Source organism: Mus caroli, unplaced genomic scaffold (genome assembly GCF_978045245.1).
Source record: "Mus caroli unplaced genomic scaffold, Mus_caroli_1 scaffold_4, whole genome shotgun sequence".
In the NCBI taxonomy this organism is placed as follows: domain Eukaryota; kingdom Metazoa; phylum Chordata; class Mammalia; order Rodentia; family Muridae; genus Mus; species Mus caroli.
Window position 1 is genome coordinate 118,884,744 of NW_028227259.1, and position 25,913 is coordinate 118,910,656.

General features: G+C 50.5%; 1 protein-coding gene across 12 annotated transcripts in view; it reads right to left on the reverse strand.

Moving 5' to 3' along the window:
- Positions 1 to 7,271: 7,271 nt before the first annotated feature.
- The window catches only part of Git2 (GIT ArfGAP 2), a 43,347-nt gene continuing 24,705 nt past the window's right edge, over positions 7,272 to 25,913 (reverse strand). For 2 of the 12 annotated variants that reach the window (XM_085837052.1, XM_085837051.1), the window contains exons 13-20: positions 23,161 to 23,303; positions 21,505 to 21,609; positions 16,804 to 17,052; positions 15,133 to 15,222; positions 11,738 to 11,820; positions 11,072 to 11,260; positions 8,679 to 8,742; positions 7,272 to 8,091 (exon numbers count right to left, since the gene is read on the reverse strand). In XM_085837052.1, coding sequence (XP_085693178.1) covers positions 7,879 to 8,091; positions 8,679 to 8,742; positions 11,072 to 11,260; positions 11,738 to 11,820; positions 15,133 to 15,222; positions 16,804 to 17,052; positions 21,505 to 21,609; positions 23,161 to 23,303 — 1,136 coding nt within the window. In that variant the 3' untranslated portion in view covers positions 7,272 to 7,878. Of the gene's footprint in view, positions 8,092 to 8,678; positions 8,743 to 11,071; positions 11,261 to 11,737; positions 11,821 to 15,132; positions 15,223 to 16,803; positions 17,053 to 21,459; positions 21,610 to 23,160; positions 23,304 to 25,913 lie in introns of all 12 variants that reach the window. The other 10 variants (XM_021163983.3, XM_021163982.3, XM_085837055.1 and 7 more) reach the window with 5 other exon arrangements.

Below are 25,913 nucleotides of genomic sequence, written 5' to 3' on the forward strand. Positions count from 1 at the left end.
CCTCAGGCTGTCACTGCTGCTTTCTATGGTGTTAGGCTGGTGGGCGCTGGGTGTTACTGGCATGTCATCATGTAACATAGGACCCTGTTTGACTTAAAGTGGTCCAAGATCTCTTGAGTCCGTTCCTCTAACGATCATTCTGTATAGAGATGGGATGCAGCTAAGGGCGTGGACTAATGGAAGCTCTGTGCAGACAGCCTGTCCTCTAGGCTGCTCTCTTCAGTCTCCCTAGGGGGATCCAGGCCTTAGGAAGTCTCTGGCAGGAATCAGACACTGCACTGAGCCACGGACACACAGACAGCACAGCCTGAGACAGACCGTGGTGCCACAGGAAGTCAACATAGCTCTGTTCCTTTATGGACAGAAAGCTTTCCTGCCACCTGGGTTTTATGGGTTTTAGGAGCTTTCTGTTCATGAACTAAAGCAGTCGCTTTCAGGACTGCGATGCTCTCCATGACCTGGCTTGGGGTCAGCCATGTGGAGCCATGAGGAAGGGGACCTTTATGGTCACCAGGACACAGTTGTGCGCTCTGTGAGCAGTTCTACAGTGCCCTAACTTTCACGCCGCAGCTCCCCTGTGATCCTTTCCCCAAACGCCCAGTGCTCCGTTTCCCTAGTCACTGTAGGCAGGGTGTGCGTAAGAGTCCTCGCCACCGTTCATGCCACCTGAGCCATGACTCCCAAGACCGCACTGAGCACTTAGACCTAACTGGCCACACCACCTGCTTCTAGCTGCCAGCTCAGAGTTATTTCTGAACCTTTCTGGGCTGTGAATAGAAATTAGTTTTGCAAGATGGCTTAAGGGTTAGATGCACTTGTTGCAAAGCCTGATGAGTTTAGTACTTGAGACTCACGGTAGGAGTACAGACACTTGTAAATAAGTACACAAGTGTGCACGCACATGTACACACACAGCTGGTCTTTGCTACTTTGTGGGTTCTTTTTCCCACCTTTATCCCTCCTGCCCCCATTTCTCCCCCACCACTAAGTAGGAAGGAAAGAAAGAAGAGAGATCCCTGAATCTAACTTCTTATGTTTCTTCTTTGGGCACAACTACTAACAAACCATAACAACCTCCCTAGATGACGCCGACCACTGACCATTCTTCTCAGGGCCCCTAGCATTTATCAACCCTCTGAAAAACTCCCAGAATCTCAAACATCACACAATCACGGAAACTATCTGCAGCTGGCGAAACCACGCCTCTGCTAGAGCAGGAGGCAAATCAGTGAGCTGGGGAAACAAGTGGCCCCACCCCCTACCCCTGTGGGTAAAATGCAAGCACATTCTTAGGATATTCCTGTGTGTTTTAAAGAAACCAGAATTCCAGAATTATCACTATACACACAGGCCCACAGAGCAAGCGAGCACCTCTGAGCTTACCTGCAGCGTCACTGGCTTCTTCCATCATCAAGTCAGGAGTGCAGCCCTGAAGGTTCAGATCCTGACACCTCCCAGGCCTTTCAGGGTGACATGAGGCAGGCTTCTGGTTTTCAGTAACCTCCTCATTGGTACTTCACGGGGCCGCAGGCTTTTCGCAACTCTCATGCCCTCACCGTGGAGCCTCTGTCCCGTGCCAGGCAGTCATCAGGTAAGGCCAGACTCCCATCACAACCCAGAAGTCTGTCTGCTCTCTGTGTTCTCAGCTAAGTCAACGCCATCTGTCCTGACACCAACCCAGAGTCCAAGTTTCTCCCGCCTCACCCATATTGATGAAGGAGATGTGGGCTTACTCCCCAACCCCATCTTTTCCTCAGCCTGTAGTCATCCCCTTTACACACTCAAACCTGCAGTGACCAATAAGGGAGGGCCTCGCTCATTGTGGGCAGAGCCATCCCTGGGCTGGTGGTCCTGGATTCTATAAGAAAGCAGGCTGAGCAAGCCATGAGGAGCAAGCCAATAAGCAGCAACCCTCCATGGCCTCTGCATCAGGTCCTGCCTCCAGGGTCCTGTCCTGATTTCCTCCAATGATGGACTAGGATCTGGAAGTGTGAGCCAAATAAGCCCTTTCCCCCAGACACGTATTTTGGTCATGGTGCTTCATTACAGCAAAAGAAACCCTAACTAAAACGAATTGATACCAGGAGTGGGGTGCTGCTGTGACAGACCTTACCAGACCATGTGTTTTGGGAACCATGTGTTTTGAGGAAGGATTGTGGAAGGACTTTGGAACTTTGGGCTAGAAGAGCCATTGAGTATTGAGGGCTCTGGGATGTTCTGCAGGAGCCTGGAAGATAAGAATGTTGAGAGCAGTGCAGATGAGGCCTGGCTTGTGACATATCAGAGGGAACATTAAAGACTCTATCAGGGCTGTTTGCTGTTTTAAAATTATGTGGTTCAGAGCTGGGCGTAGTGGCACATGCCTTTAATCCCAGCACTTGGGAGGCAGAGGCAGGCGGATTTCTGAGTTCGAGGCCAGCCTGGTCTACAGAGTGAGTTCCAGGACAGCCAGGGGTATACAGAGAAACCCTGTCTCAAAAAACAAAACAACAACAAAAAAGATTATGTGGTTCTGGTTAATTGGGGCTGAAGAATCAGTTGTGAAGGCATCAGATCTTATTACCGACGGTTGTGAGCCACCATGTGGGTGCTGGGAATAGAACTCAGGACCTTTGGAAGAGCAGTCAGTGCTCTCAACCGCTGAGCTAACTCTCCAGCCCCGAAATAAATAATTCTTAAAACATTTTTTTTCTAAAAAAAAAAAAAATAAGAAGAAAGAAAAGAGGGGGCTGTGGGGTATTCGGGATGGGGAGCAAGGGCCAGTTGTGCACAGGGGGTTGGATGTAGGGGTGCTGCTGGGATCATACCTACCTCTTGGAGCCCTGCTTCATGACTGACGTCTGTATACAGAAAGCGAGTGAATGTGAGGACCTGCAGTCGGGTTGAAGGGCAGAGGGCAGAGGTCGTTCCTGAACAACCTCACACCCTTGGCCTGCTGGGTAGCAGGCAGGACTCTTGGGTCCCTCTGTGGGAGATGGCCTGTGCTCAACCTACAGATGCAGGGCATGCTTGCACAGTGCTGACCCAGTGGGTAGGCTCAGCAGTCCTTTCTGTTGGCCTCTGCTGACACCAGGCAGTCCGGGTGCACCGGCCTGAGAGCTTGCAGCCCAGACCCCATTGGGGAGGCCCCAGGCTGACAGCTGAGAACCATTTGTTTGAGCAGCCTTAGTGGTGCCCCTGCAGTGGCTTTGAGGCCCCCAGAGGTGCTGTCAGTGGCTTCTCTGCTTCAGTTCTATCAACTGTCAACATTCCTCACCCTCCCCAGGCTGGGGGAGTTTGCCTCCTTGTGTGCTGGCTTCTTCTCCTGTCAAATGGATACACCTTCCTCCGTGAGTTAGCGTGAAGACTGTAGGGGTTTATTTTGTGTGTGTCCGTGGGTGTACACATGCCACAGTGCACTCGTGGGGTTAGAGGGTAACTCACAGAAGTTGATTTTCTCTACCAAGTGGGACCTGGGGATCAAACTCAGGTTATCAGGCTGCGAGGCAAGCGCCTTTACTGGCTAAGGTATCTCCCCGGTACTCCCAAGAAGTCACCCACCTAAGGAACAGAGCAATGCCTGACACAGCCAACTGCAGCTAGAATTACGATGGCTGACCAAGAGCTGGGGAAGTGTGGTGCATGGACTTCACAAGAGTCTGCCTGCAGCAGCACAATGCCTTCTGGCATGGTGTAGACCTGCAGTGGCGGCCGCGGCGGCGGTGGTGGCAACAGCTCTAGAGCACACATCATGCAGTCAGATCAGGGTGTGCGTGGGATAGGCTCAGCAGCTCTGCAGGCGGTCTTGGGAACCTGGCTCAGGAGCACTCTGAGCTGTTGGCTCCAACCTGAGGGTTGTGGGCCCTCCCTCCTGGCAAGCTGGGCCACACAGGGTATATGCTAACACTCCATCTTGCTTAGACTTCATTTGGAGAAGCCCAGGAATGGTCCTTTTGTCTCCTCCTCCTTTCATCTGAAGTACCAAGTCACTTCTCAAAACATGCTGGTGGGGCTAAGGTTGGCCCCACTGTGGGCCTAGTTTTATCACCCGACTGCCTGTTGGGAAGGAGGGCACATGCACGGGGCCAGCTTGGGCCGACCTAAAAATGACTGGGGTAAGCTTACCGGGTTAGATGGATACATGGGCGAAGAGCTGGGCATGGTGGCACATGCTTGTAATCCCAGTTAGTATTCAGGAAGCAGAGGCAGGGGAATGACAGCTCAAGGTGCACCTAAGCTACATGAGACCCTGCCTCAAATACAAAACAAACAGGCTACAGAGAACATAGGAAGGAGAAGACTGAGCCGAGACCATGTCTCCTTAAACCATGCCTCCTTACAGATCAGCCACGTGGGAGTTTGCCCCCATTGTTGCAGAAAGTATTTAATCTTGGTCTGAGGTTTCTACCCTGACTTTGTTTAGGTTCCTGGATGAAAGACACAAACAACCCTCATATTCACCATAAGCCTTAAACAGGATGAAAGTCAGGCCATTGTCTACCCCCTCTATGCTGTTAGAATCTATTTCCTACCGACAACCCCAAGTTATTACTATATTTCATCTGGGCTGCTATTTTTGTTTGTATGTTTGTTTTCAAGACAGGGTTTCTCTGTGTAGCCCTGGCTGTCCTGGAACTCACTCTGTAGATCAGGCTGGCCTCGAACTCAGAAATCCGCCTGCCTCTGCCTCTCAAGTGCTGGGGTCAAAGGCATGCGCCACCACTGCCCATGGCTATCTGGGCTCCTCTTAACTCCAATTGGCCAGCCCACGGAGCCATTTTTCTTTCCTCCTAACCCATGGCTGCTCTCATTCCCCCTCCTGCTGCCTTCTTTTCCTCATGATCCTCCTCCAATCCCAAGCCCTTGAAACCCAAACTCCACCTATGTCTCTTCTGCCCAGTTATTGGCATCTTTATTTTCCAGTCAGAGTTAACTTGGGGACAGGGTCACCTAATGTCTTCAGTGGGGACTCTCTTGTCTCTGGGACAACCAGGCTTTGGGAGCCTGCACTTAGCATTACAATAGATAACAAAAGACCAAATCTCAACCCCCCCCCCACCCACCCAGCCTACCTAGTCTGGAAATATCCACCAGCTAGAGGGGCACATGACCACACACTTAAAGAGACGATTTATTGCATAACCAGTGGGGCACAGATTCCAGAAGGACTTTACAGTAACTTCAGGATGCTGACTGAGAAGCCACCAGAGGAGGAGGAGCGAGGGGGCTTAACACCAGGTATGCAATGCATCTTCTTTTCTCTATGCAGCACTTTGCTTTGTAAGAGCGTGGGTGATAGCCAGCTAGGACAAGGAAGGAAAGGAAACTGCACTGCGAGTCCACGGAAGCCGTGGAGGATGAAAAACGTGGCTTTCAGGATGCATTCCATGATGGAGGTCACTGCGGTCAGGGCAGAGCCCCTGCGCTGTGCCATTAAGAGTCCCGAGTACACGCAACACTGGACTTTGTCTTTGGCAAGTAAAGACCGTGGTGCTGAGGCCACGGTGCCTTCCGGGAACAGAGCTTGAGGCAGGGCCTGCTCCATTAATTGTGTTTTCATCCTCTCCATCTTAGAAAGTGGGGTACACAGGCAGGAAGGCAGAATCCCAGAGAGGGGAGAGAGCAGCCAGATTGGATGCAGAGCTCACTCCTGCGAGGCGATGAGACCCACATGCAAAAAACCCAAAAATGGCCAGGGTGAGTTTTGAGACAAAACACATTTGCCTACAGGAACAGTGTGCTCTAACCCCAGGTCTCAGGGGGGACCGTGTGGGGCCCCTCCTGCTGTCTCCTCAGGCCTCCACGCAGGGCCTTCAGCCTGAGGACATGGGACTGACTCTGGTGTTCTTGAGAGCATCTGGAAACACTGTACTGGCCCCATGTTCTTTGATTTCTCAAGGACAGCGTCCTTCTTCATGACTTAACGGGAGGACACCACTCCACCTCTAACAGTTCTTTTCCCGGAAGCCTCCAACAGAGGCCTGCTCTCCCTGGGGATGGTGGGAACCAGCTCAGGCTGGAACCAGCTCCAGGGAGCCTGCCAGGAAGAGTAGTCGTCCTCGGAGCACGCAGAAAAGCTTGTCAGAGAGGATGCCTGAGCTCGCAGTGGCTGGCCCCTTTCTAAAAGGCCCTGCTGGACATCCTCCAGCACTTAGGGTTGTATGTATCCAAGAGTGGGCAGGCCTCTGGAGCGCTGAGCTTTTCCTCCGAGCTGTGAGCCTCACGTTGAGGTGATGCTGTCTCCAGGACGCGTTGGCCGTGCTGTAAGAGGGACCATGAGGCAGGCTCAGCACACTGAGGTCACCTCACTTTGGTCGTTCTAAGGGAGACTGATGCTGCCTTCCGGGGCTGGCTGACAGGTTCACTCATGTGCAGGTTACAGACCCCAGCAGAGGCTGAGATGGGCAGCCTGTTCAGTGGGCATGTCTGGATTGACTGTCCACATTTTTGATTAGAAAAATGTCATGAAGCCAGGCAGTGGTGGCGCACACCTTTAATCCCAGCACTTGGGAGGTAGAGGCAGGTGAATTTCTGAGTTCGAGGCCAGCCTGGTCTACAAAGTGAGTTCCAGGACTGCCAGGGCTACACAGAGAAACCCTGTCTCGAAAAACCAAAAAAAAAAAAAAAAAAGAAAGAAAAGAAAAGAAAAATGTCATGACAGAACTCAAACTTCTGGTTCCTTGAAAAACCAAAGCACTGGCAGCCACAGGCTACTTTACAGCTGCATGAGGGTTATGAGTGGGAGAAGCTGCTGTTCTCACAGGCTGGGTGGGGTCCCTTGGCTGTCTGTGCACCTGGCTGGCGACATAGCCACTGCCTGCTCCCTCAGGTCAGGGCCAGAGCTCCACCCAGGCAGAAGTGATGCAGTGAAGCCACAACAGTCAAACATTCCAAACGACAAAGTGCCTTCAGCACATCGAGCACCAGTGCTGTGGTGGCCTGGGTGTCAACCTCTGCCCTTGGGGAGCTGTGGGGGAGCTGCCACCAGCTAGGGCACACGGGGAACTCTTCGTGCAGCGCCACAGGATTTCTAATCATGAACTGCCCCTGAGGGGATGGGGACACTGAGGCCCTGCGTCTTACCTGGGAAGACATCCTTCCAGAGGAGCCGTGCGGAGGATGTCAGCAGCACGGCCTGTGAAACTGACTCAGGGTTCTGAGTGAACTGTCTGGCTTGGGGGGAAGCAGGCCCCGGCAGTGGGCAGTGCTCCTGCTCTGAATGGAACCGACTGGAAGCTGATGTAAAGGGTGGGTTTGTAACTACTTTCTTGGACATTATGGAGACATCAGCATGATGGTAAAATCTTTATAGATAGAAAATCAAGATAAAAACATTAAATAAGACAACACTTAACATGATACAAGAGTTAGAAATGGATCCGCTCCTTGTCACTCCCAAGAGATGCACTCTCTCTAGGAAGTGGGAAGCTCTGCTCCCCGTGCACACGGAGAGACCCCAAACCCCGAGACCCCACAGGATGGAAGGGAAATTTCCTGACTGACTGCACGATGCTTGGAAGGAACGGATGCTGCTGCTGGGGGTTTTGTTTTTAAATCCAACTTTCTTATCTCTTAAGAAAATGTTTTACTAAAAATATCAATTATAGCTTTAGGCATGGGTAGAGATTGTAAAGGAGAGGAAAGTTATAACACACACGGAGAAATGACTTTTGAACACATGGGGTCATGACCTAAGCACTTGGTGACAATCTGACAGGACAGAACTAAGTTGCAAATAGGCACAAATAAGGCAAGGGTTAAATTACAGTCAAAAATCTGTTAGAAAACATGCAAAAAATAATACTGAGTTTTCTTTTAAAAAGTCTGAAATCATTAAATGTTTTGTAAAAATCTGAAGAGTTCGTGTGTAGTCTACAGGCAGGCGGACAGTGCCCGAGCTCAGCTGCTGTTCTCTTTGGTGGTGATTGTGACCAGCTGTTTGGCGGCCTTGGCGATGTCATAGGCACACTGGATGACCTGCTGTGTGACCAGCTGCACATCTGTGGGTAAGCTGGAGTCTCCTGGGAGAGCCTTTCTGCACTCCGACTGGAGCCGGTAGGCACTGGACGTGAGTAGGCGGAGGGAAGTCCTTACTGTGTCAGACTTGGGTTTCTGAAATGAAAGCAGAGCCGTCTGCTGGGGGCTGCAGGGTGGGGAGCCAGCAACACGGAGTAAGCCCGTTCCCAAGAGCAACCTGAGCTGCCCCAGAAAGTCTGACTGCTTTCAGCTGGGTATTTTATTGTTTTGTTTTGAGACAGGGTTTCTCTGTGTAGCCCTGGCTATCCTGGAACTGGCTCTGTAGATCAGGTGAGCCTCTTGCCTCGGCTTCCCAAGGCATGCCCCATCACCACCCATCTAGTTGGGCATTTTAAACATTATCAGCTTTGCAACTTGTGGCCTACGAAGAGAAGTTTAGGTGCTATATCCTAAACTCCATTGCGTTGCCTTGCAGCACCTGACCTAAATATTGATGCCTTATTAAACCGATGTTCATGCACGGTAAAAACATCTCAAAGCCCCGTGAGACGGCATACTTGAAAACAACGTGGAACAGGAACGTGAGAAGAAGGTTAGGGGCTGAAGCTCTGCGGTGCTGTGCTTGCCCGGTGTGCACGGGCTCTGGGCTCCTCCCTAGATGACACAGGGCCAGGAAGCAGCGCCTAGCAGCTCATTTGAAGATAAACAGGAAGAGAACTTACTTTGGGGAACAGGGCTGCCATCTCGGTTACAGCAACGTGTATCCTCTCTGAGCAGGGAATATAGCTGTAAGATATCGGAGAGGCTGTTAAAACGCAGCTCAAACACTTGAGAGGTAGAGTCCTCAGAGGCTGGACAGGCCCCACCTCTACTTGGTTAATGAAGGGGTGGAGGCTGTCCCTGCCCTATGTGCACGCTGGACGGCAGGCTCCCCATCCTGTCACGAACACACATTCACCCCGAGACAAACAGTCCTAGGCCTGAAATCTGTAGTCTGTGACTGGGGCGACAGGTGAGAGAGCCACGGCTCTTGTACGCCTGGTGCCTGCCATCAGATGTCTAGAATGAGGAGCAAGGGTCCATGTCACGGTCCATAAAGGTGACAACTGAAGGGCTGAGGACACTTCCTTAAATCCCAGTTGGCACCTATATGCCACTGTCCTGCTGCTGGTCACTGAGCCCCCCCCCCCCAGTTCTGTTCCCACAGACAATCTGATCTCAGCAGCAAGGAGGCGACCTCTCACCTCTGTCTCTTTCCACGGGCATGGTGGCTGCCGTGTGCTGAGAGAGGGCTTTGCAAGGACTCTTACCTTCAGCACTGACAGAGCAGCAGATGGCTGACTCACTGTAGCCTACTGTGCAGGTTTGAAGCCTGAGGACTGACTGTGTGCTAGAGGACACAAACCAACAGGCCCCAGGGCCAGTTCCTAAGGCAACACTGCCACCGAGCCATGGTTCCTTGTGCAGGACTGACCAATGCCTGGGAGGGCCATGGGCACAGGGAGAGCAAAGCACTTCGGGGGCACTTTCTGCAAGGAAACACAGCCAAGGCTGTGGCAGGTTTGGCCTGGCAAAGCTGTTCCTAACTGTCACAGACCCAAAGCCTCAAGTAACAGTCTTTCATTCTTTCCCTGTTTTTTTTAGATTATAAAATTAACTTCTGATGAAATCCATTAAAAGCCATCTTTATTTGTAATTTTATATTACTCTGGCATGTGTGTGTGTGTGTGTGTGTGTGTGTGTGTGTGTGTGTTGGTGAGATGACAGACACGTGACCCTGGCAAGTGAGGCTGCAGGATCGATGAGGGGCAGTGAGGGGACTTCCTGGACTCCGTTAGCTGGAACCCAGATGGAGGTGCAGGTGCGCCTTGGCAAGCCTTCACCTCAGCAACCGTGAGTGACATGACACAGACACGTGTGATACCGAGGCAGAGGGGTCAGGCTGCCCCAGCTCAGCATGCGTCCCAGTGGAGGTACAGAACCCATGACATTAATAGAGTGAGTTCTCTAGGCCGGCTGGCTCCAGCTTCAGGAGCATAAGCCCATGGTTCTAGGATCACTGCTTTCTCCTGGCCTTCAAAGCAAAGGCGATCAAATCATAAAAGGTGCTGACAGGGGGGCTGGAGAGATGGCTCAGTGGGTAAGAGCACCCGACTGCTCTTCTGAAGGTCCAGAGTTCAAATCCCAGCAACCACATGGTGGCTCACAACCTGCCATAATGACATCTGGCGCCCTCTTCTGGAGTGTCTGAAGACAGCTACAGTGTATTTATATATAATAAATAAATATTTAAAAAAAAAAAAAGGTGCTGACAGGATTTCTAAATAAAAAGTCTTCCCAAATCAAAGCAAATGCCATATTGTAATCTTTGAAGGCAGAAATGGCCACAGGGCACCCATTTATATTTCTGACACCATCAGAGAGTGATCAGTGAAGTGCAGCTTGTAGCCCAGCAGTGTTTCTAACTGTGTAAGGAGTCAAGCACAGAGCCCCGTCAGATGGGAGCCCTCGAGGCGTGGCTCTTGTTTAAGACTTCTTTACTGAGCTCAGGCTGTGCTGTGCACGGTAGAGGCTGTGGGCACTCTGCTCTGTACAGGAAGGTACAGTCACCTTATACCACGTTAACATGCTCAACTCTATGTGCACAAGGGAGCAGACAGCTCTCAGGTAGCTCCACTCAGGACAGCTCTGCAAACTTTGGCTCAGGGAATCTTGGAGCAGCATTGGCTAGAAGACAGACCTGCTTGCTAGTTGTGAGGTGGCTTCTCTCCTGCCCCTGGTACACTGCAGTTTTGTTTCTAGATATATTTACTTTCAGATTACTTTATTTATTTATTTACTTATATTTATTTATTTATTATACATAAGTACCCTGTAGCTGTCTTCAGACACTCCAGAATAGGGCGTCAAATCCCATTACAGATGGTTGTGAGTCACCATGTCATTGCTGGGAATTGAACTCAGGACCTCTGGAAGAGCAGTCAGTGCTCTTAACCACTGAGCCATCTCTCCAGCCCGCAAATTACTTTGTAACATGATGAAAGCAGTACAGGACCACACTAATATGATGCTTAGGTTTGGGTACCCCCTCCCAGAGCGCAGCGGCGGCCCATACCTGTCATGCTTGTTCTCCTGGGCTGCTCGCAGGAGCTCCTGGATGTTTTTGGTGATCTGCTCGGTCTTCCGGATGACGTCTTCTGTGCTGGGGAGGGCAGGGCTGGGGACCGAGTGGGGCTCTGCTGTGTCTGGCAATAAGCCATCACCTTGCCAGAGCATGCTCCGCTGCCGTCCCTTCCGGGTTGACCTGCAGACAGGTAAGAGCTGCATGTTGATGGCATGATAAGCATGCATCGGAGGTTCCTGCGTCTGTGACTCACACCACTGGCACTCAAGCAGGCTGTGTCTGTGGTCTGCTTTCTCCTGTTCAGTGGGAGGCTCATGGGCTCTGCTTATCACCCGGCACCTACAGCCATCCTAGGAGCTTTCCCCTTTCTCCTGGGTGGGAGGTTAGTGCTGCTGTGGACAGGGTGAAGGAGGCGGAGGGGATGGCTGACAGAGGGGCATAGCTACACACAGCCATCCCTGCAGGCAGTATCTTGGGAGACCAAGGTGGACTGTGGCTCACGTTCGTGTGGCACAGTGGATCCTGCATGTCAGCACAAGGGCAAACAGCCCGAAGGTTGCAGTGTGAGCAACAGAAGACATAGTTTATGAGCATAGACACAGGGCTGGGGGTGCTGAGGCCTGCCGTGTCCCCGCTCCCTCTGCCTCACACACGTACCCCGTGTCGTCTGGCTCAGGGTCACAGGCAGTGTTGTCATAGTCACTCTCCGGGGTGCTGTTCTGCTTCTCCAGTCTGGAGGCCTAGAAGGAGAAGGGGCCCCATTAGTGTTGAGCATCCTTCCGCCTGCCAGGCTCTGTCACCTTCATACCCAGGGCACATGTGGTACAGGAACCAGCCCTTTACTGGAAATCTAGTAAAGAGGAGTGAGTAGTAGGTCCAAAAGTGCCTTTTCGACTTCTGCGCCATGTCTTCTTAATTCACTAACGAGTCCTAAACAGACCCCGGTGCCGCCCACAGTCTGACAGCCACACGTGCACACACACATGCACACCCGTGCCGTGCAGTCAGTAACAAACACACTTATCTGAACACACACTTCAGAGCTGGACTTAGCAGGCTCTAATTGCCTGGTTTCACAGCAGAAGAGAACAGGACCAGAATAAGCTAGCTGCCCACCTTCAGGCACAGTCTGCGGGAGGAGAGGACAGGAGCCCTCTGCGGCTCCCTCCATTACTACATGCTTGGGAAGCCTGCACCGACCGCTCCTGCTAAAACCTGACCCAAGGGAGGGTTTTCATGAGCTCTCAAGGAAGCCAGCCCCCTTGCTGCCTGTGAGTCCCCATGCTGCTGCCTGTGAACCACATGGATTAGCCCTGGAAGAGCCTTAGTTCCAAACCACTTTACTCGTTTTCCAAAATATTGACCTCTGAAAATACAGAGATTAGGTCTAACTGTGGAGGTTACAAATGAGCTTTATCAGGACTGGCAGCAGCACTAGAGGTGGGGCCTGTCAGTGTGAGGGGGTGGGCACGGATGGCATCCTCTGGAGGAGCCTGGTCTGGAGCGTGGGAAGAAACCTCTCTCGTTGTTCATCTCAAGGTGTGACAACCCCTCACCTGGATGGCAGCATAAGCCGATGAGCAATCTAAACTGATTACTGATTAGCTATTTCCAGCCGTGTAGCCTGCAGTCAAGCCATGGTTATTAAAGTACACGGCTAGGTGGTTTAACTGATGCAGGGAAAGGTGGTGAAGGCTGCGACTGTAGAGGCTTTGCTAAGTCACATGAGATGTGCAGCCTTATTCAGAAAAATGGCTGCTAGAGGAAGTTGGTGGGGCAGTCTGCACGAGGCCTGGGGTTCAGCCGGCTGAGGAGTGGCGTCTTGAGACCTGCTCCACTTTGCTCCCCCTCCCTCCTCCCGAGGCCCTCACATTTTCCCCTGGACATCCTCTTTCCCACTCTATGGACGATACTGAGCAGACCCTTTCCACACACTGCACTTCACCCAGCAGGTGGTAAGTGCTGGCTAGCCGCTTTATGAGGCTATCAAGTGAAGTTCGTAACTTCCTGCTCTGTGGCTAAGTCAGCGGGTAACTGACACTAGAGAGAGGGGACACGGTATTCGTGCAGGGGCAGAGAGCAGGGTCTGGTGGTCCTGAGTTCCGAAATCTGTCCCCCTAAGACCTTTTCTACCTGTAAAGGAATGTCTGACTAATCTTTACTTAAAAAAAAAATGATTTCAGACATACACGCCCACACACACACACAAACTGAATTTTAATTATGTTGGACAGTTCATTCATTGAAACTGCTCCAGTGGGGAGAGAAATCTAGAAGACAGTGCTAACACCCTCCATAGCTTACATTTTGGGTTTTGAGACAGTGTTTGTCTTAAATTAGCAATCTTTTGCGTCCTGGAATCCTGTATCTCTCTAAGGGACGCTGCTGCCTCCCCTGATGTCACGGTGACAGTTGGAGATGGAATACATTACCCAGAGTGATCAGAAGTGCCAGGGTCTGTTTGAGGATCTCAGAAGAGTGACACACCTCCACTAACCGCGTTCAGGAAACGCTCCTCAAGTACAGCGCACAAGTACTGACGGACTAAGTCCTCCTCCGTCAAAGTGCACAGCACTTCAATGAGCCGGCATTTAAGTTTATGGAAGTTACAGTGAGCATGCAGAGCCAGGAGTGTTAAAGCTGTTAACACGAGCGTTACCTTGTAGCTGCTCTTACTTCTCTGCACAGACAAACCCCAGAAACCTAAGCCAGGACAGAGCTGCCAGGAGGAGCTCAGAGGACCCTGGATGACGTCACTGCTCACTGTGCACAGAATCACTTCAGTGACTGGTCCCTTTCAAAGCTACCACACCACAAATCAAAAAAACTACAAAATTTTATGGTAAGACCAACCTACCTGACTCTCAACATCATTATTATCAAAATGGGGGATTTCCTTATTTCTATGCTCTTCCGTAACCACCATTTGGAACAAAGACTACAGTGCACTTCTAGGGCTGCTCAGAACACCAGAAGTGCCAAGCTTCAAGAAGTCCTCTGACTTCACAAAGGCTGTAAGGAAACTCAGAGTGACCTGGTCAGCCAGTGGCCCCGGCAGTGCACAGGGTCCTCTTCCCCACACGGGGGTTTGCTGGGAAAGGTGGTGTCTTGTTTGCAGTTCCCTGCCTTTTTTCACCCTTGCTACAGACAGACCGAGCTAGGAGCCAAAGGGCAGGCCTCTAACACTCAGGCTTGCCCCAGTCTCCCACAAGAGGAAATCAGCATGCTCTCTGTGCACATGAAAACAGTTTTCTTCTTACACAATGTCCCTTTGGGAACAGGGACCATGTCACTTAAATCTTTTGCACCCTTTAGCTGCCTTTTTTTTTTTTTTTTTTTGGTTTTTCGAGACAGGGTTTCTCTTCATAGCTCTGGCTGTCCTGGAGCTCACTTTGTAGACCAGGCTGGCCTCGAACTCAGAAATCCGCCTGCCTCTGCCTCCCGAGTGCTGGGATTAAAGGCGTGCGCCACCACGCCCGGCTCTTAGCTGCCTTTCTTAAAAGTGGGTGTTAGGGAGGCCACCGGCGTGAGTCACACACCAGCAGAAGGGTCCGGCCTACCATTCCAAGTGGACAGCTTTAAGCCTGTAGCCACCTCTCCTCTGCATGACAGTACCAACTGAGGTGGGGCTTGTCAGAGATGATGGTGCTAACAAAAAGTAAGTCAGCAGTTAGAAGAAAAAAGCTATGATACTTTTGCGCTAACCCAAATATACTTTTAATTTCATAACTGTAGCTCAAAAACCCTGGGTGGACTGCCCTGTTCTATGTGACCAGTAGCTAGCTCAAGCTCCGTTTGCTTAACACGACAGTGCTCGGAAGATGTGCTCTAGGTGATCTGTGAGGCGGTTAGACAGGTGAGAGAGGCAGCGTGGAAGGCACACAGCGTGGAGGCGCAGAGGCCGGCTGTGCACGGCTGCATGTGCCTGCTGCTATGAGAACCCAGGAGCAAAGCTGCTTCATGCAGGATGAGGGCAGTTAGGAAGGGGCGGGGGCACAAAGCCAAGGGGTGCTGGCCCTCCTCCAGGGCAGACCAGTCAGAGTGTACTTAACCCTTCGGGCGCTTTCGTCCCTGGACCAGGAAAGTGTGGAGGGGAAGGAGGGCAGAGACGAAGAGGAGGCCACAAGTGCACTCCTCCCAATCTGGAAGTGGAGAGAGAAACAAACATAAAACAAACACGTCCCACCTCCCACCGCACAGCTCCCACGTGTCCCTCAGCTCGGTGACAGCTGTGGCAATGATCCCTAATTAGGCAAGTGGCCTGCTGGAAACCACTCTGCACTGAAGAGGCCACTTGTGCTTACGGAAGAGATCCTACCGCCATCGCAGCTACACTTGGCACTCACTGTTAGCGCCTATAGTGCCGCTTGCTCTGGGTTGGGAGGGACAGGACCACACAGCGCTATGGACGACTCTGAACAGATGTGCACATCACCCTGGTCCTCAGGTCAGACTGGGCGGCACAGCCACAGCCTCACACCCACTTCCTCTAGGATCAAGTGCACTGTGTAAGCTACCAAGGTGAGGTTGCCTAAGTTTTGTTCTCAGCTCTATGAAAATGAGGCTCCTTTCACTGAGAACATCAGGTCAGTGACCGGTCTTCAAGCATTAAACCCACATAAAGAGAAGCTGAGACAATGGATTCCTGGATACATACGGTACTGCAGTCTTACACTGCTAAAGTCTCGAATGTATTAGATCTTACCATCTGCTTCACATTACCCTAAGAAGCTTATTGAAGCACTCTATGTACTTTGAAGAAATAATTTTGACATTCCAAAGGATGAATACCACACTCTGAAGGAAGAACTACGTAAGGCAGTTTATGTCTGGAGCACTCTGTGGAAACCGGTATCTTCACAATAGATCGATCCAAATGACAGAATAGTTTAATGTTTGAAAACTTGGCACCCCAACGCGTGCACCACTGTGGTCGGCGAGAGCCTGCCACAGAGCAGACACTGTGGGCAGATGGACATTTTCAATTATTTACATATTTCCTTCTTTTTCCTTTTTTTTGGAGATAAGATCTTATGTGGTCCAGGCAATCCTCCTGCTTCAGCTTCCTGAGTGTGCTGATATAATGGCTGCTTACACTGCATCTTTATGAGATGTCCAAGTCATGCTACCAGCCTAGGTGAGGTCAGTAACCAGGCTGCCGAAGCCCAGACTCTCTCAACTCCATGTATCCAGTCACAGGGGAGTTCCAGCTTATAAGGAGGGCATGCCTCTGTCTACTCTGTTGTTTTTAAAAAGATCATTTTACGTATGAGTGTTCTGCCTGCTTGTCTGTGTGCCATGTGCATGCGGAGCCCTGGGAGGCCAGAGGAAACATCAAATCCCCTAAAGCAAGAGTTAAGTTGGTTGGGAGTGGGCTATGTGCCACCTGGGTGTCCTCGGCGACAGCAGCCAGTGTGGTTACCACTGGGCCATGTCTCCAGCCCCAGCTTCTGCCTATGATGAAGACAGACACTTCTGCCAGTGACCTTTACAACTGGCTTCTGTTTGTGGAGCTCAGGAAGGAAGCTCTACACAACACATGCCAACAGAGGCTGCCTGGGAATGACATCATGGAAACAGAGGAACTGAAGGGGAGGGGCTGAGCGAGAGCCAGAACGCCCAACTTTAGCCAAACCCCTTCAGTCCTCAAGCCTGGCGTGACCAGGAGGGAACACACAGTCAGACTGCACAGCAGAAATGGGACACACAGCAGTGCTACTCACATGTGTGGGGAAGGGTTGAAGTCTCGTCCGGCTCTCCTCAGGGTGGCTGGCTTCTCCCATTGGGAGGTATGGCTTCTGGCCTGATCCAGTCTCATACATGGACATGGGTCTACTGCCCCGGGCAGATGGACGGCGCTTTAGGGACGAGTGGCTTGCAGTGTCCTTGTGGTCAGAGCCAGTCTGCACCTGACAGGCACTGGCTGTGGCCTGTCTCCTGAGGCTTGAGTTCTCACTCTGGAGAGTTTGAAGCTGAAAGAAATGTTTGGCAGTGGGTCTGTGTTTTTGCACACCAGACAAACAAAGCAAAGTCAAGTACACCAACGTAACACGACCTTGTGAGGACATAAAGCTAGTAGGGCTGCAAGGCGAAGCCATGGCAACTCCTCCTCCTTCCGGGATAACCTACAGGCTCATGAGAAACTCAAGTCTACCCGCCTAGAGAGTTGTCACGGTGGGGCCAGAAAACATGTGCAGACCAGCAATACTCTGGGTCATTCTAAGGCCGTCTCGAGAAAGAGATTCAGAACATTGACTTTGACTCTTCACACGGCCCTGAGCCATCTGCAAATGGGGAAGTGACAGGAGATGCCATGGAAGCAGCCCAAAGTGCAAAGCAAGCAAAGGTGAGGTCCACCAGGGGAAATCCCAGCACCAATGCTTTCCAAAACGCCAACAAGAAAAATTAGGATAAAAATGTCTTTAGTATGTAGCATTTTTGATATTCTAAACAATTCAAGCACATCTTTAAAAAAATATAAGGGACCCAAACCATGGTAAGTCTGCTAATTTAACGTATCACAAGAAACCGGCAACCTCTTGGACTAGATCAGTGTCCTCACGAGAAGGGCACTCCCTGAGGCCCACTGGCTTCCCTTGGTGGTCAGTCTTTTTCTGCATGGCTGTTACCTGACCTCTCTCTCCTTGACCCATCAGTGATGTTGGCCTTGAGTGGGCCGGGCTGCCTGGTGCCAGCTCACTTTGGTTAGACACTGACACCCAGAGACCCTGAGTATTCTTTGCAATTTTCACACGTGAGCTGCTTCATGAGATCAGAGATCAGCAAGGAATTGTGAGGCTGGCAACTTAAATACAAGTGACCGTGTCTGTGCTGCCTCAGCCCCGCACCTGTGTGGCATAAGCTGGGGATGGTATGGGTCCAACTGCCTTCTCTGAGAGAATGTACGCTTTGACCACGCTGTCCTCCAGCGCCAAGGTTTAAGTCCGTAAGCAACCATGTCTGCACCAGGGGGTCCTCACTGTCCAATAGCAAGGTCATGCAGTATTGGGAGTTAACTTTCAAGTTTTATTTAGAAAGCACCAATCTGTGGGAGTCCATCACTAGCGGCTGACCCTCTTCATTGATCTGCATAGTTTCTAAGCAACTGTTAACCGTGAAAGATGAGATAGAAATCACACTACTTGGCCAACTCTACTACAAACTTTAAAATAAAACAGTACAGCCTGGCTATGTGAACAAGCCCCATGCTCTATCTGTAGTGCCTACCTCTACACAAGCATGGCTTCCCCGCCTATATTTATAACCTCCTCTGCAAAGAGGGGGAGCCTCTAGAAATTCTTGCATTCCAGGACAGACAAGTGTGAGTGGGCTGTCGGGATATGAATGGAAACTGGGTGGGGTCCAGACAGAGGGAATAATACAAGGGACTATATCCCTAGATGCAGGGCTCATGTGTCTGCCTGAGCTAAAAGCTCTCTGTGCTATTCTGAGCAGGCTGTGAAAGTATAAACGCCCTGAACACTGCTGCTACCTCTGAAACACCCAGTCTGGACTCTGGCCAGCTGCCTTCTGAGATGAGCACAGACCCTGGTTTCAGTCACCTCAGCCCCTCCCCTACACAGGGAATTTAACCCAGGGCCTGAAGCACAGAGGCACATGGTCTACCAGGGCCTCCCCCTGGTACATCATGCCCAGGAGCTGAGACAGAGTCCAAGTTACTCAGGCGGGCCTCGAACTAGTTCTTACCCCAAGAAGGAACTTACGATTCTTGTATCTCAGCCTCCAAAGTAGCTGGGATTACAGGGCTGTGTCCAATTAAAAAATTCATTACTCTGCATTTATGAAAATGTCCTAAGACAGATTTTAATAATGTTTATAAGATCCAGGCTGGGGCTGGTGAGATGGCTCAGTGGGTAAGAGCACCCGACTACTCTTCTGAAGGTCTGGAGTTCAAATCCCAGCAATCACATGGTGGCTCACAACCATCCGTAGCAAGATCTGACTCCTTCTTCTGGAGTGTCTGAAGACAGCTACAGTGTACTTACATATAATAAATAAATAGATAAATCTTAAAAAAAAAAAAAAATCCAGGCTGTACTCTGGAAAAAGTATGGCAGGAAATAAAAAGTTACAGATAATTCACTAGTTTAGAAATCATAGGCATCGGTATGATAATAATGGACAATGGCTCTGCTCGTCAACACTTGGCTTGTCTGAGTGTATGTGCATGTGTGTCAGGGTGAGTGCACAGCACGGTACACATGTGGAGGTCAGGGAGTCTAGGGACTTGAACTCAGGCCATCAGGCTGGGTACTCGTCTCTTACCCACTAAGTCTCTCCCCAATTCTTGCTCTAGAGAAACTATAGACACTTGCTTTCAAGAGATTCGAGCTGTCTCTAGCAATTACAATAAAAATGAAGTCTGACTGTGTCTGCGTGTGCTTGGTGGCTGCGTGTGGTGTCAGACGACAACTCTGGGGCTTCTTCTCCCGCTTTCTGTCGGCTCTGGGAGTTGAACTCAAGCTGTCGGCTTCTGCAGCTGTCAAGTTCCTTTACCTGCTGAGCCATCTCTTCAGCCAACACTGAGTTTTCTTTATTAATCTTTGGCATACACGTGTGTACACATGTGTGATGGGAGGCTCGAGTGGGGCACTGGTATCTCCCAAAACCACTCTGTGAGCCTGAGCACACAGGTTAGCTGGTCTGGCTGGCAGCTTGCTCTGGGGACTCCCTGTCACTGCGCTTGCTGCTCGGCACTGCAGGTGGACCACTGTGCCCAACTGGTCTTTCACATGGGTTCTGGGGGTCTGGACTTCGGTCCTCTTCTTGTCTTTCAATGTTTGACTTGGGCCATCTCCCCAGCACAGGTAACCATTATGAACACTAAAGGAGAACTATGGGTAAAAAGGTGAAGCCCCGCAGACCAACAATCAAAGGCAAGTTTCAGAAAAACAAATCCCCCAAGAAGCTGGTAAGATGGTGACTGCATTAACTACCACATCTGTGTGACCCTGCTCAGAAAAGGCCGAGGAGATGTAAGCTGTCTGCTGCGGCAAAGGCCTCTCAGGCTCTTGGTCACAGCTGTGCACTAGCCTAGACGGGGCTGCGAGGCAGGTCGGGGTGCTAGTCCACGAGGGCTCAGTATCTCAGCCTCCGCACTACAGCACAAGAGCCACTGACTGACTTCACAGGTCTCACAACCTTGCTCCCTAGCCAGTGGGAGTGCCCTTCTTTGGCTTTCCTTGAGAAGATGTACCTTGTGACCGGGCCTTACAATACTCTGAGTCTGAAATCGCGTTCCTCAACAATAGTATAAACCCCAAAGCCAGTCTATTTTTTTCTGCGTGGGGGTGCATAGCGAGCTTTTTCTCACAACAGTCAGCGATGCTTACGCTTACGGTGCCGAGTCTAGGGCACAGCTGGCTTTCCTGTCTGTCGCTCTCCCATCGTTATCCCAAGCATTGCCTTCCCTACTGACCTCTCCTACAGGTGAATTTACTCGTGCAGTTCCCAGTCCCTGAAGCAGGGGTTCTCAACCTTCCTGACGCTGTGACCCCTTAACACAGCTCCTCATGTTTGTTGTGCTGACCCCTAACCACAAAATTATTTTGTTGCTACTTCCTAACTGTAATTCTGCGTTTTCCAATGAACTTAGGCGACCCCTGTGAAAGGATTGCTTGATGTCCCCTAAAGGTTGAGAACGGCTGCCCTGGGGGAATGACTAGGATAGTGCAGCGTACATGGGTTGTCTCTCCTCGTCAGTACAGGCAGACATGTGGCAGTCTTCTGCGTGTCAAGCCCTGCTCCAGGTGGCGACAGCAGGCTGAGATGCTGGCGAGGGTTGCCAGGGTAGCAGTCAGAGTCATTGCCAGCAGAGAAAGCACGGCACATGGTACGTGCTAGGGCTTACGCTGAGAAGCACGTGCTTCTGCCTGCTCTGTCTGCATGGTGAGATTAATCTTAAGAATTAGCAATAGGTGTGGAAAATCACACCCAAGCAGTAGCTTCCAGATTCCCAGAAAGCCCAGGACAGGGCAAAGTAATGCTATCTCACACAAACAGTGGGCTGTTAGGTCTCTCCTAGGGGAGTTTACTCTGAATGCATTTTTAGGTGCAAACCCAAGGCTTTGTGTCCATACATACACTGAATTAGAATCCCAGCCAAGCACAGACCCTGGCCCAGGCTTTGCTCATGCTAGGCAGATGCACCACCCACCACTGGGCTATAGTTTCTGTCCTACGCTGAACACATTTCTCATCAGAGCGCTGCATTTCAAACATACACACACAGCCTGCTTTCAAGAGGACAGCTTGGCCACAGTATGTCTATGTCTGTTACAGTGTTTTCTTCCCTCTGACCATAAGCATGGTGACTGGGATCAACGAGTCAACCATCCTGGCATTTATTAACATGTTACCTTTTTCTGCATAATTCTCAGCTCGTCACTCAAGTTGTTATTCACCTTCATTAGCTGCTGTCTCTTGGCCTCAGAAGCCACTAGGGCGCTTTTGACCTCCATAAATTCCTGCACAGTGACTGGTCCATCTGACAAATCTGAATCTAGGCTCTAAAAATAAACCGGGAAAATGTTCACAATCCGCGATGATGATGTTAAAGACTAACAGCTAAAGAATGTCCATCTCCGCCACGCCCGCTGGACTGCAAAGGTGGACCATATGAAAGGCAGGGGCACTCCAGGACTCATGACACTCTGCAGAGCTTCCTGCAGGAGCAGGCAGAGTGCTGCAAACCTCTGTGGACACTGGCTGCCAAGGCTCTGCGCTGCCCTGCACACACTGTCCTTGCTAACTTAAAGAGCTCACTCTTTATGGATTCACTCGCTCCACATGACCTAGTGAGCATCAGGCAGTCTCCAGTGCGCTGTGACAGAGAGGACAGGCTGCTACACATCCATGGCGCTCACACTCCAGCAGCACAGGAAAGGGAATGGCTAAGGTGTTCCAAGGCAGGACCAGCAGGATGGAGGGACTGAGTGCTGGGGACACAGACAATGGAGTGGGTGGGACGCAGCAGCTGGCTGGGCTGCCTGGGGAGGAGCTGGGGGAGTTGGGAGGCGTGCCTGAGGAGGCCAGGGCTCCTGAGAGTCCAGCAGCAGTGCTCAGTGAGAGGCTGAAAGGGCAGCAGGAGCCCAGCCAATCAATGGATAGTCCGTCCCTGAGGGACTGGTAATGACCCTACCTGTCACTGAGTGGACTGGCACGGGGCAGTCCAGGTAGGGGCGTCCCTTCTGCCAATATCAAACAGCAAATGCTGGACACATCTAAGCTTATCTCCCTGCTTCAAACCTGCAGACCTCGGCAGCCTAGCTTCTTGTTTATTTGTTACTCAGTGTCTGTGGAGTGTCTATCTGAGTCCATCCTGAGGGTTCAGCCTGCAGACCCCTTGGCCCTCTCCCCTGTTCACTCAACAGTGCCCTGTCTCTCTCCCTGGGCCCCACTGGCCTGAGCCCTGAGGCCATGCTGCAATGCCCTTTAGAGCTGAGGTCCTCACTGTGCTGTCCGGAGTCTCTGCAAAGTGTGTGACTCTTCTAGGCTGTTCCAACCCAGGCTTTCTTGTTCTGCCTTCTACGCGGGTGCAGGACAGCACATCTGTGAGGCCTTGTTTCAGAGCTCTGCACTGTCAAGAGCTCCTCCCTTGATGCTCTCTCTTCCAAACTCCTAACCTCCAGCTTGTCTGCTCTTGCGATGCGCACCACCTGTGCAGTGCATAGTCTCCTGTCCCTGCTTCCCCATCAGTGACATCATGAGGGGAGGAGCTAAGCACACTGGGAGGATGACACACAGAGAAGCCTCCAGTCCTGACCTCAGCCTAGAGTCATGGCTGATCCTTCACGTGCTCAGTGACAGGGCCTTATTTTGAGAACATGGCTTGAGTTAGCAGTGAGCCTAACTTGAGCCCTCTCACAGCACCTTCCAAGGCTTAACCCTTCTGCTAGTTTTACTTTTTCTGCCATGTATATGTGTCTTCTGGTGGCACTGGGAACTAAACTCAGGGCCCTGTATAAACTGGCGAGCACTCTGCCATTCAGCGACAGCCCCAGGGCAAGAACACGTTTTAGGAGGAGCACGTCTGTCCTGTGGGAGGTGTGTCCTCTCACCTTCTGCCGGTTTGCCTTGCTTGCCCTGGTCTCCACGTCTGTGTCTTCATCGGAGGCCACGCTGTCATAGTCTGGCTGGTCGTTGTCTTGGCTCTCAGTGCTGTGCTGGGTACTGACTGTTCTCAATATGAGCTCCACATTGTCTGTTCACAGAAGAAGGAAAACTACTTCAGAGTTAAGATATATTTTTCCTTCTAAAAAACTACTAAGGTGACTTTCTGGTTTAGCCATTAAAGGGTGAAGAAAATGACAGAAAGAGCAACGCCCGAAGAGGCTTAAGGGACAGCCACACAGAGCAGTTCCAATGCTTCCCACTCACCACAGAGCTCAGCCACGCCCCTCGGGGTGGCTGTCAGCCTGAGCGGGGAATGCCTAACTCAGACACACCCCTTGGGCTTCCAGACTGAGTGGGGAAGTCTCAGGTTTGCATGCACAGGGCACTGCTTCAGCCATAAGAACATAAGGTGATCCAGGCAGTGGTGGCACATGCCTTCAATCCCAGCACTCAGGAGGCAGAGGCAGGTGGATTTCTGAGTTCAAGGCCAGCCTGGTCTACAGAGTGAGTTCCAGGACGGCCAGAGCTACACAGAGAAATCTTGTCTCAAAAAAACAAACAAGCAAACAAACAAAAAACAAAAAAAAAAAAAAGAGAAAACACCCAGCCTAGAAGTCAGGTGCAAAGACAAGAACAGCAGTGGTCGCTCATCTGCATCCAGGCTGCGAGACAGACAAGGGGACACTGGACCAAGTAGACACATACGTGTACATTATCAGTAGTGTCCATTCCACAGATGGGGAGCAGTGACTTACACACTCTTGCACATTTAGAATAAGTGTTCAGAAATCCCCAAACATTTTTGGTTTATTTGAGGCAACTCAAGTTAAGCTCCAATTTCCAATGATGTTTTATAGATAGCTTCATCTGGACAGTGAATTCTGATTTCTTAAGACATAGTGGTCCTATTTTAACTTTTACAATGAATCTTTAAGATTCATCAGCATGGCTGGGCGGTGGTGGCACACGCCTTTAATCCCAGCACTCGGGAGGCAGAGGTAGGCAGATTTCTGAGTTCGAGGCCAGCCTGATCTACAGAGTGAGTTCCAGGACAGCCAGAGATACACAATGAAACCCTGTCTCGAAAAAAAAAACAAGGGCTGGTGAGATGGCTCAGTGGGTTAGAGCACCCGACTGCTCTTCCGAAGGTCCAGAGTTCAAATCCCAGCAACCACATGATGGCTCACAACCATCCGTAACGAGATCTGGACACTCTTCTGGAGTGTCTGAGGACAGCTACAGTGTACTTACATATAATAAATAAATCTTAAAAAAAAAAAAAAAAAAGAAAAAACCAAAAAACCAAAACAAACCAAAACAAACAAAAAACACCAGCATGCCAATACAGAGATACAATACAAAGACTGAATACAGAGGCTGTAACCACTTGTGAGGAACAGTGGAGATCACCCAGTCTGAGACACGCTGGCCTGTTTCTCTCTAGTTACTGTCCTAAGCATATATGCACACATACAGTCTTGTTCTCAGTGAATACAGTCTAAAAGCTTGTCACTCACTGAGACAAAGGACTCAGTTCCTGAGAGCTGCCAGTCACAGCCTTATCATGAGCCAGTCCACACACACGCTTCTGTTTAAGGACACCCTGTGTGACACATACCATGGATTCATGACCACAGTCTGAGGCCACTCCATTCACACCAGGAAGATGCTCACTGTGCACACACAGCTTCCCATGAGCCTCTCCTTAGCCCTCTTGCATGCAGGCACACTGTTCAACATCTTCCCATTGTGCTCAGAGCCTTTGTTAGAGCAGTGAAATCACCAACAAAAAGTATGAGAACACAGGCAAACATGGCACCCAGCAGTCTACGCGAGGCCAGTGACAGGGTATGAAACTGAAACCTGCAGGAGAGTGCCAGCCTCAGCCTCAGCCAGACATCTAGACAAGCATCAAATCTGATGTCAAGGAGCAACCACATGTGCATATTCATCTGGGGAAGGCACCGTTCCCTGTACAGTTACTTATATTAATACACACACCTGACAAAACAGAGACTATAGCAAACCTTTAAAGACTGTATTGTTTTACTCCACACCATGAAGTATTTCCGGGAGATGTCTGTACATTAATCATGTGACTGTTTCTCTAGAATTTATTATTTAGTTGTTTCTAATGTTTTTGACATTATACACAATATGGAATCTCTCGTTATTTCTCTTTTAGAGTGGGCATATTTTGAGGTTTCAAGTTTATACAAAACCTCTCCAGACTGCAACCTCACCAATTTAATGCCACTTCTGAGAGCATCTTTACTGCTGGCTGGATTGATAGGACCAAATTCCTCAACAGTCAAGAAGAAACATAAATTACTGTTACTTAATAATTCCTGCCTTAGGGGAGTGTGATATTGACAGGAACCTTAATTTTTATGGTACAAACATCTTGTTCAAGTACCTCAAAATAAAAAGGCATAGTTCCTGTATCTATAAAAAAAACAAGAACAAACTTATGGGCTGGCTAGGAGGAAGCGGGCCCTATGTCTGGAGACAGGGCCTGTAAGAGCCATTCTGAAATAGATGCTCAGCGGACATCCCAAGGTTTCTTGCTACAGACATTTAAAATTACAGCAGTAAACAGTAATTGTTCAGAGGCAGGGGTTCTGAGTTAAGTGACAGCTGCCATCAGGAGTCTCCATCTCCTCACTTATGTCCTTGGTAAAATGTTAGAGTTACGCTT